The sequence below is a fragment of the Pristis pectinata genome, chromosome 7 (assembly GCF_009764475.1).
Source record: "Pristis pectinata isolate sPriPec2 chromosome 7, sPriPec2.1.pri, whole genome shotgun sequence".
In the NCBI taxonomy this organism is placed as follows: Eukaryota; Metazoa; Chordata; class Chondrichthyes; order Rhinopristiformes; family Pristidae; genus Pristis; species Pristis pectinata.
Genome location: NC_067411.1, coordinates 11,329,946 through 11,341,532, shown reverse-complemented (window position 1 = coordinate 11,341,532; position 11,587 = coordinate 11,329,946). Strand labels below are relative to the sequence as shown.

Here is an 11,587-nt window from a genome sequence, read left to right as displayed (position 1 = left end):
AAAATCCATTTTGCAACACACGATATATCAAACTGTTAAGAGAGTGAAGGGAAAGACTGCAAGACTGTGGTTAGTTCCTTCAATCCCTGCTCGACCGACTGAGTTTTATTAAAGGGAAGGAGAGAACGACATCGAAAAATAAAGCTGTTTCGCCCAACGTCTCATCATAATCTATATTTTACGCATTAATATGCTTACAAGTTTTGTGTCAATCCTCATGCAATAGGTAGACTGTTGTCTCCAAACTCTTTAGTGGGGGGGAGGGGAGAGAAATTACAGTTATCTTTTAACGACCCTTCCAGAAACAATCTTTCAAGATGTGTGCGAAGAATACCTGTTTACGAGATTTTTTTTGCACATTGTTAATTTCATGATGCAAAAGAAATTGCAAGCCAATCCAAAAGTGAGCCTCGACAATTACAAAAGTAAACAGTCGGGAGAACTTTTAGTGCTGCTCTTGCAGACCCACCCCTCCTGCAATCTCATTGGCTCCTGTGAGCTCTGACGACATATATTAACCCAAGCTACCCTAAAGATGTAGCTTTACATGGAGATCAAATTCGGAAAATTCTGCTGCTGCCTTGCTTGGTCGGGACTGGATCAAAAATATTGGAGCACTGTTACTGATAAGTTTGTTTTTTTTTCCCCCACTGTGTGTTAGTGAGAGAGAGAGGAACAGAAACCAGTGCTGATCCCTTTCCCAACTCGTCTGAGGAAGATTATTGTATGCATGCATGCGTGTGTTGTGTATTTTTTTGATGCTGCTTGTAAGCACTGTGGAACCCAATACACTTTCTTCAAAGAAGCTTTTTTTTTGTTGCAAGTGACAGTTATTTAATGCAAAGAATCCAGTCCGCGGAGAGACTGCACAATGGAGGAAGTTGATTGTAAGTAAAGCACCGCGATATTTAAAACAAAACTAAAATATCCTTCATTAGAGCCTGTTTGTTCAACATCAAACAACGAAAAGGGGCGAATAAACAAAAACCGTGGTGATATTTGCAAAATATTGCACACCTTGATACTTTTAAACTGCCGTTTAATTTTCATTCAGAGTGGGAGAGGTAGGAAACTGAAGGGCAGTGAAGGGTGGCTTATAACCGAAAGATGAGTTTAGTTGGAGGGTTCCCTCATCACCCCGTGGTACACGATGGTTATCCTTTCGCCGCGGCGGCAGCTGCAGCGGCCGCTAGCCGCTGTCATGAAGAGAGCCCCTACTTCCACGGCTGGCTCATCAGTCACGCCGAGATGTCTCCCCCCGACTACACGATGGCGCCCAACTACAGCCCCGAGTACGCGAACGGCGGCGGGGGCCTCGATCACACGTCGTACGGGGGTGTTTCGTCGGCGGTGGCAGCGGCGGCGGCGGGGAGCCGGCCAACCAAGCGCAGGGGCACGGCCAACCGCAAAGAGAGACGCAGGACTCAGAGCATCAACAGCGCATTCGCCGAGCTCCGGGAGTGCATCCCCAACGTGCCCGCGGACACCAAGCTATCCAAGATCAAAACCTTGCGTCTAGCCACCAGTTACATCGCCTACCTCATGGATCTCCTGGCGAAAGATGATCAGAATGGGGAGACAGAGGCCTTCAAAGCGGAAATCAAAAAGGTGGATGTCAAGGAGGAAAAGAGGAAGCGAGAGTTGGTAAGAACAATTCTGATCGTTGTCTCTTTCTTTTCACTTTTGCATTTAAAAAGGGCTTTTTTTTCTAGCTTCGTGGCTGCATTGCAGGATTTTTTTTGGGAACTACTTTTGCCTATGTTTCATTTTTCAACCAGCAGAATCAACCCCCCCGACCTCTTTTCGTGAAACATTATTTTGTTAGTTTTACTCAAATAATTTCAGATAAAAAGGTCGGGGGTACAAGAGACTTGAGTCGTGCGGTTTGCTTGCACGTAGCGTCGAAGCGATAGAGCCGAGAGCTCTGCAGGAATTTGCTTTAAGAGAAGAAATAATTGCAAAGTACTGCTCCGAGTTCCATTTTGTTGGCCTGCAAAGCCTGGCTATTAGGTCGCTACCCTCTTTCCACACACACACACACACACACACCCCCAACCCCGCTTACAAAGGTGTAAAAGCACAAGATTCAGAGAGTGTGCAGCTTTTGAACATCAGCCCTCGAGTTCTGCACAACATCCGAATAAGTTTTAGGAAGTTTGTCCATTGACAGAATATTTGCAATTGGCACTCTCCTTGTACCTGAGAACTGTGAACAGTAACCTATCCAGTGCAAGTTTTCATTTAGCAGTCTTTTCGAATTACTAACAAACATAATAATTAAAGAGTAATGAACATTTTCCCTTCTGCTACTAACGAGGTTGCAGAAGGGAAAAAGCTTATTAACACTGGGAAAAAAAATCTGGTAAAACGACCGGGTCATAGGCTAAATGTGGTTGGTGTTTATTCAAAAAACACATATTATCTGAAAACCAGAAGTATATGGGGCTCAGTCATTGCACCAGACTCCATTTTCGAAAGTATGTTTCCTGGGAAGCAAATATAAAACATAATTGCTGAAAACGTCCAATTTCCACAACTCCAACCCCCATCCACCTCCCGTGATGAATATTTTGTGAGCGGCTAATAAGTGTGCGTTTCTTTTCTTTTAAAAAAAATACAACCGGGTCTAGAGTTGCATCATAAATAATCGTTTTGCGTTTTACTTTGCTGGGATTTGGCAGAATGAAGTTCTGAAGAATACAGTCAGCAACAGCGACAAGAAAACAAAAGGAAGGACTGGTTGGCCGCAGCACGTCTGGGCTTTGGAACTCAAACAGTGAAAGTTTGAACCTGACCTTAGAAGGTGGGGGTAGAAGAGACCCGAGTATTTGTCACGCAAACTTTCGCACGTCGACAGAAGCTATATATGTTCAGAATCAACTTTATTTATATGTGCAATTTACCCCACCCCAGAGCGAGAGAGAGAGAGAGAGAGAGAACGGAATGTTGGAAGAAAAAGCATTTCACAATTGGAAGAGAAAGGCCGAGTTGGTAAGGGGTTGTATTGTTTTATAGTAGATGTGAATGTTGTTCCTTCCCCCTTTTTTTAAACATGTTAAATGTTTATAGCACGCACACACATACACACACACACACACACACAAAATATTTCTCGGTAAAGAATTATGTATTGTGCAGTGTATCTTTCAAAGTACCTGGCAGGTCTTTTTTGGGGTATAAATATTCAAGGTTGTTTTTCTAATGTTGTATTGGAACGAAAAGTAGGTGTACCAAAGTGCAATTTGGTCATGTTAGTGTGCCGTATAATAGTATTATGTTGTTGTGTTGTGGTCTTGCAGTATTTCGTTCGGTTATTTTCCAATCATTGTTTGATATGTGCACTTCCGTCCAAAAAGTGGAGATTAATATTGGAGATGTAAACGTTGTAATTATTGTCAATAAAAAACCACTTTTTTAATAAAACCTATACACACACATATTGCATCATTTCAACCGTCCATTGACGCTATTAGATTAAATTCAGGCTGTGTTTAAGTACGATCTAATGACTAATTAAAGAAAGTGAACAGGGTAATAATAACTGTAATATTGGTCCCGGATGAAAACGCGGCTTGCCCTATTAATGAAGGAAATCAGGTCCAATATTTAAATGCTTATCTTCCACTAACCAGGATCGACTGGCTCTGGGTTGCGAAGTTTAAAGATGTAGCATTACAGAGGGAGAAGTTTTTTTTTCCCTCTGTACTTTAAATCGCAAATGGCAACCATCCAACACATTAATTATAACAGATTTGTAAAGATTTCCAAACATTCCCCGGCGCTGAGTAAGCGCTCTTGTCTCAGGAACGTGAACTGGTCCCCATAGGATTTTTAAATCCAGCAAAAAAAATTAATAATAATTTGTTTTGCTTTTAAATAATGAGCTCCCATAGGATTTTTAGTCGCCACAACAATTGCTTATTTTAAATAAATTTATGTTAATGAAGCTTTAGGTATATAATGGAGAGAAAATTGAGTAATTGGAAGCTGGTAAAATAAAAAAACAAGTGGTCGACCATCGGGTTGCTTAGTTAAGTACTAACCTTTCACGGAAGGCCCAACCAGACCATGACAGCTCGATAATAGTATTTTGACTTTAGTGTTTACGTAGGAGTGGGGGTGAGTGGAATACTTCAAAATGCAGAGTCAAAAAGACTTATGTTGTTGCATGGGCAATCTAAGGCTTGGAAAGATATTATACGTTTTCTAGTCTGTTAACATTACACTAAAACAAAGTTTGTTTTTTAAGTTTTGAGGGTCACCCATATCCTGATAGGCTGGAAATGCAACTGACGAAAGAACAATAGTAAGGAGCGGTGAAGAAAATCAGCGCTTATAAACCTGCAGAAACAGAGTTTTGCAGAGTTTCTGCAAAAGCACCGTTCAGATAGTGTGTTTGTGCGCGTGTGTGTCCTGTGTTAACGTTAGAGAACGTAGAAGTCTTGAGAAGCGGGTTTCAGGGCTAGGTCACTGGCATTTGCAGTTCCTAGGACAAAATAGAAAATGATCAATTGTGTGATGGACCATTTCAGAGATTTTTTTTGTGCTTAGTAAATTCTAGTATCCCAAGTTACTGTGTGTTGACCCGGAATGTCTCAGTACTTGCGCTGTGGGTGTGTAACAATCCCCCTCTATTTTTTATGACACGCACTGCCAGTTTGGATAGGTACATCTGCAATTGCCCATAAAAGATAAGAGAAGCTTTACACCCTCGTGCAAATAGGTTACAAAGGCAAAGGTTGCGGGGTTAACAAAACTGGTTGTGGATGAGCAAAAGTGATGTGCCCTAAAGGGTCATATTTTATGTTTGCAATGTTTACATAAAAGTGCATTTGTTGCTAATACGGTTGATGGTTGCAGTCTATCTCACACTTCCTAGGGACTTTGATGCACTTATCCATTCTCTGCTTGGCTAAATCATCCCTTTGTAGGCTCTCTGCTTTATCTAACAGTACTCGCCTAAAATGCCTGGCGATCTCGGTTGAAGACATATTTTCACCAGTAATAAATGTCCTATAATGTGGTGATCTAAAACTTGTTGGTTAGTTAACTTGATAGTTAAATATATTTTCACCAGTAATAAACATCCTATAATGTGGTGATCTAAAACGTGCTGGTTAGTTAACTTGATAGTTAAATATATTTTCACCAGTAATAAACATCCGATCATGTGGTGATCTAAAACTTGCTGGTTAGTTAGCTTAATAGTTAAATATATTTTCACCAGTAATAAACATCCTATCATGTGGTGATCTAAAACTTGTTGGTTAGTTAACATAAAAGTTAAATATAGCCAGCACCGGTTCGCTATCATTTTAATAAAACAAAGACGCTGTTCTTGCAACTTATTCGTCATAATCTCTTAGAACACATAAAACAACTTGCAAATACTGGCAGTATATTATTTTGAGCAGTGCACAACTGCGACACAACGCACTTGCATTTCTCCCCCATCCAAGAACATTTTAAAATGCAAGTGATTTAATTAATATCCCCCAATAATCACTGTACCCGTGACAAAATCCACTCCCTGCGTGTACCTCAACAACAAATGCTGCACACTTTCTTGGGTGTTGAGTGTTGCATCGAACAGTCTCAGAAAATATCAGGCTACGTTGCTTCAATTGTACAAAGTAGTGTAAATCATGATTTGCACTGTACTCGGTGTGTTTATTTGATTAATCCCTTTTTAAACAGCACGGTGTTCCTGGGTGCCACGGGGTTGACACATTATGATTAAGCCGCTGAACAAATAAACAGCAGTCATTTGCTGATGGCCCATAAAGCTACTATATTTTTATGAAAAAGATACAAACATATTACTTAATAGAAAGGGGGAAATGTGATTTTTAGATCGTTTCATTTATTGATTAATAATATGAATAATACCAACAGAAGATATGTGCGTAGCTATAAATGTAGAAATGATTCCCCGGTTCTTTGTTTAATGTGAATGCTGCCTTCTTTAAAACGGTCTTGTGCAGGGTTAAAGCATTTGTGCTCTAGACATGCCGGAGCCGAAGCACATGCCCGATTTGACGTTAAAAGCTAAATGGTGTAGTGCGATGGGTTGAGGTAAATTGATGGGCTATCGGGGATGTCAGTGACATGGCCTCGATACAACATGTGGGCTTGGTGTTATCGATAACACATTTATTCGAGTGGATGGCTCCCTGCGTCCCCCACTACACCGCTCCTCATCCCTTCAATCCCTCTCACACCGGCACACAATTTTCAAAGAATTAGTTGGGTGAACGACGAACGGGGGCTGTCAAAAGTCAGATGGATCTTTTGAGGCCCATCTCATCTCAGGCAGAAATCCTCTCACCCGCTTCGTCCTTTTCCACCATCACTTTAAACCACAAATGTCATGAATGAAAATACTTGCATTGCGGTCTAAAGCGTGCGGAACTTGCCTGTGTTGGATTAGACCGAAGGTCTAATTTTACAGCTTTATATAAAGTACTTCAATCCGATTTTAACTAACACTGTGAAGTATGTTATTGGGAACGCTATAATTGAATTTGTTGAAGGTGATAATTGAAGGTTATATTTTAAAATAAAGCACAAATTGCCCCCATTCTGTTTAATATTAATATCGCTCGCACCAACTCGTCAGATTATAGAGGTACAGCTGTTTTTCTCGCCATTGTTCAGAGCGGCGTTTCAAAACATCATCTCGCCCATTGTTCCCTTGCTGCTCTTTCAAAGGTGCTCTGAAATTCCGCCGGAATTAGCCCACATATGTCGTATGATCCCGGGACTTTGATTAGACTGACGTGGTGTTTGCAAATTCTTTGTGCGCTTGCCAGTATAATATTTAATCCGCCAGCCCACAAAATCGGCGCAATTACTGTGCCAAAAAGAATAGAGGTGAATAATCGTGCGCCTAAGAGTGTCTCGAGTTTTGCCACTGGCATTGTGCGACCAAAAGAAGTTGGGAAGGAATATTCACTGTGGCAAATGAATAGGCTTGTTATATGCAGAGAAGTTTAAGACAGTTTGATTAATTAGGGCTTTAAATCATAATTATCTCAACTAGTGGGGCCACGAACAACCATGTTCTCCATTTTTAAAATACTATCAAACAATTTTGGGGGGGGGGGGAGGCTCTTCTGTGGAAGCAAGTTTGCATTACCTACCTGTAAACAATAGTTGCTTCCCTCCAACGAGAACAGAAACAAGCCGGTTCACCTCTCTGTTACAATGTGCCCTTTGTAACATACACAGATGGATTTCTTTTTAATCTATCTGCCTATAGCATTCAAACAATGTTACTTATAGCACCCAAACGTATTAAAGAGATGTGGACAAATACCACCTTCCAAACGGCTGAAACTTCTTTAAAAAATCATATTTGACGTTTCTGTGAGGAATGTTTACAGAGATAGCCTGCGTGATTGATTATCTGATGATGTATTTGCAATTAGTCGCATGTGTCACATTTAATGGTGAATGTTACGCACGCATTTGATTAGGAATATTGCAATTCATATATTATACCGTTTGTTGGTTCATATTTGGCCTTAGATAATTGGCGGGCAACGTTGCAAAGGCAATTTGCCGCTTTCACAGGAAGATGCATTATCCTGAAGACAATTCAGCCTTCAATGGCCACCCATCTCCGTCTCTTGTCTCTTGTTTTTTTTGCGGGACATCCACAGACTTTCCCCCCTCGAAACGCATCTCCCTAAAGGCATACCAATTGATTAGCTTTAACATGATATTAGCAGGTTCCCAATGGCTCCAATAACCAGATAATTGCTGATAATTTGTTATCAGTGTCAAGATGGCGTCAAAGATAGACGCTAGGGCCATTCCCATCCGATTGAGGCGGCAGATAATCCTTGACCTTGGAATGACCTTTAGACTACATGCCAATGGAAAGACCAAAGAAATAAAATTGACCTTACAAGCAGGTGGTTAATTTTTTTTATCCTGTCTATGCAAAACGTTTAAAATAAAACATTTCACACTGTAATTTAACCCTTGATTTTGACTTGAAGGTCAAAACCGTACATTAACAAAAACTCGGTGTTTAACCCCCAAGTCGATTCGATCCGAAAGTTAACTTGTATCGAACCTGTTCGGAAATTTCTTGATCTCCAGTTCTTTTTTGTTGCTAAGTTGTTAGAAATCTGCATAGCAAATTATAAGATTCAAACAAATCTTGTACATACAAACATGTCTATTTAACTTAATAGAAAGCAAGGCCATTTTCGTGACGTTCTTCGTCGTATTTTATACGGTTGGCTTAAAGTGTGATCTTGCGACACCGCACAAGTCCTTATTTCTGGTATTACAAACATCTGGGAGTGATTACTGTGCGTGGCCCTTCCCCCGCGGCGCATTCTCTATCTTTCCAAAGTTGCCTATAGACATGTTGACGTCACATCAGACGGTCAGGAGCCATCCTGTTCTCGAATTGGGTGTAATCATCCCAACTCCTTCCAGTTGGAGGCATTGGGTTTCAAAATATGGAATGCGGATGTGTGTGTGTGTGTGTGTGTTGCAGAAATATACCAATGTGCCATACGGCAGCCTGTGCTAAAATTGTCCCTCCGCAGTAACTGGAAGTGCATTGCGTGCTTTGTCTACCTTAGCGATGTTTAAAGGCAACTGGATGGGATGCCGTTTATTTGCGAGAGTAGATGTGTGCATCAGCGAGAATGTAAATGTGTGTGTGTGTGTGTGTGTGTGTGTGTGTGTGTGTGTGTGTCTGTACATATCTGTGGTTTGCTTAAGTGTGGTATAAACGGGTCGGGCTGAGGTGAGATTTTAGCATGTGTAGATATAGGAATGCGTATGGAAAGAAAGAGATTGTCGGGCGTCAACAATCCCTTCAGATTTTTCTCTGAAACGATTCTTCTGTAGGCATCGAGAACTGCTTGAAAGCTAGGCTTGTTGTGGTGTCATTCATACGTTTCCGACTCTAGCTCAGCAGTGGGTCTGAGAAACAACGATGACTTTATGGAGCTGTTGAGGGTACGCGAGGAGGCCTTTGTGCACAATTTTGCTATTGATGTTGTTGATTCCGTGCGAATATAGATGGGCTCAGCTTTTACTCATATAATAACGGAGGCATTCAATGAGGTGTGGTGACTATTATATACTTAAAAGCAAAATAATAACCGACTCTAGCCGCATGTCAAAATCAAAAGTTTGCTTCTGGTTCTTCAAGGTGGAAAGTAATGGCACAGAGCAATATACAAATCTCAAAGAAAGCAAAATATGCCCCGTCCACCCCGGCCTACGTTCTCTTATGGATTAATCAGAAGCCTGTACTTAGAATAAAAACAGAACATGCTGTAAATATTCAGCAGGTCAGGCAGCAACTGTACCCGGGAAGTCCCTGTGTTCAGATCCCCAGTTTCATTGCTGGATTTAAACTTCTGACTTCTTGGTCTTACTTCCATTCTGAATTGGCTTCCTAAAATTATGGGCTACAGGGACTGGATAATTGTGACGAATGAGGAACTCTCCTTAAAATAGATTTTTGGACCCTCCAGCAATTTGCATTCCAATTATATAAAAAGGGAGGCAGCAATCAGGGTCTTAGAATAAATACGTTTTAAAACACCAATTTCATTGAGGCAGCTGCGTGGCCCCTCACAAATAAAACAATGTTGATCTGATTGTTAGTCTGACGATTTTTTAAAATGACCTTTTTAAGTTTTAAAAATGGCCAAGGTTTCTCGACATTGATTTCCTTAATTATCTAAATGTCCAGTTTATTGACCACGTATTATTCGGCCCCTTTGTAAAATATTAAAAGTTATGGTGATACATAGTGATCAGCCCAGTAATATAGAAGTCCAAACTAATCATACTTACTTCGACATTCGAGTTATTAATTATATCCTGAATAATCTATTTTAAACTCCCTGTAATTTGTTCAGGGTAGTTAGCGAAATGAAGTGTAACAGCGAGGAATAAATCCTAATTGTACATTATCCAAAATTACAGCTTTATTTATCTCGATTTCGTTCACTGCTACGCACGCTTGCCTTCAATGAGGTGGGAGTTGACGAAACAATTGCTCATAACCGGGCTGGAATATAAACAAGGTTGGCTGCGCTGGCTTTAAGTTTGCGAGGAGCAAATCTGGTGGTTAGATAATGATTTCCGTATATTAGGATATTCCCGGGCATGCATTGGTCGTGGACTGCGGAATATATAGAGTTGAGTATATGAGGGTATGAATGTAAGGACCCACTGATCTCGAGCTTAAATGAATTCCCATCATTAACATTAAATGTCTTTTCAACTGTCCACTTCAGACGCCAACATTCTAGACGTTTGATGGGAGTCTAGAATTATTTGGAGACAGATTCACAAAAAGAGACTGAAACACATAAATAAATGAGAAGACAAAACCATGGACACTTATTGAATTAACAATGGGAAATAATAATAGAAGTTAGGAGTCCAAAAACACATCGGTCTGTGCGTTGTATCATCCACATTGAGTCATGTGGACAAAAATATAGGCCAAACGTCAGATTTCTATAAAGGGTATATTTACTATATGTTAAGTAAAAGTGTGGTCAATAGCGAATGTGAATGAAAAGCCGGCAGTCTTAAATCCATATGGAAAATGCTGACGATTTGTTTCATGTTGGTTTCTGATAAGCCGGTGGATATTAATCGACGGGAGAGTTAGGTTGGACGGTGTCTCGCAATGCCGGAGATGCTATGTTGTGTTTTTGGAGAGTCTGTCTTTGACCTATAGCGCTGTCAATGTGACACATCCCAGATGGAGCAGAGACTTTACCGCTACTGTATGTGAGATTGGGTTTCCGCACTGTCCTGTGTGTCTCCACATCCCTTCTCCCGTACACTCCCATCGAAAACATATCGTCGTGACAAATCAGGGTGGCCTGAAATCATCAGAGGTGGAATTTTATATCCAAACATCCTTACCGCTCCTAGAGCCCCTCGTTTGTCCACTCGCAGCACTTAGTTTCCGGGGACCTGCAAAGTTGTGTGCATCTCATCAACTAAACGAATTCAGAATTTTGTTTTGTTTTGTAGTGAGGTTCTAACATTAATTTGGCCTAAAGATCTTTATTTGGTTTGAGGTAAGTCAGCCATTGTCAACAAATTGTACTTCTACACACACAGATACCTCGCACACACGTGTGTGTGTGTCTGCTTGCCTCAACTCGAGTGTTAATTTACATTTATTTCGGCACCATTCTGTCGCCTGACCAGCTCGTGGTTATAAACCTTTGATCGGGAACAAGATTAGGATTGGATTCGACCCTAACGTTTCCCAGTCCACGAATTAGTGGCCTGGCCTCACTAAATCGGGAAAATAACAAGGAATGCAACGCCTTAACTTCCTTACTATTAAGCAGAACTTTCCGGGGATATAAACTACTGTTATATACATGTGGAAACTTTAAATGTGTTTATAGAATATATATGTGGCATACGTTTGTGTGCGTATATGTATTTATAGACATGCAGGAAGACAAAGATAAATGTAAGAGAACAAGTTCTGTATTTTTAGAATGGTCTTTGTATGAATCGAAAGCAGCGGCTTGTTGAGACTGAAAGTAAAATGATTGCTGGCCAATGCAAG

The 11,587-nt window shown here is 40.7% G+C and overlaps 1 protein-coding gene across 4 annotated transcripts in view; it reads left to right on the top strand.

Annotated features, from left to right (window-relative positions):
• Positions 1–561: 561 nt before the first annotated feature.
• The window catches only part of hand2 (heart and neural crest derivatives expressed 2), a 38,501-nt gene continuing 27,475 nt past the window's right edge, over positions 562–11,587 (top strand). For 2 of the 4 annotated variants that reach the window (XR_007956649.1, XR_007956650.1), the window contains exons 1-2: positions 562–1,644; positions 2,682–2,991. Coding sequence is in view for 1 of the 4 variants with exons in the window: in XM_052020139.1 (XP_051876099.1) it covers positions 1,108–1,644; positions 2,682–2,780 (636 nt within the window). In the remaining 3 variants the exon portion in view is untranslated. Of the gene's footprint in view, positions 1,645–2,681; positions 3,398–11,587 lie in introns of those variants that run through there. The other 2 variants (XR_007956651.1, XM_052020139.1) reach the window with 2 other exon arrangements.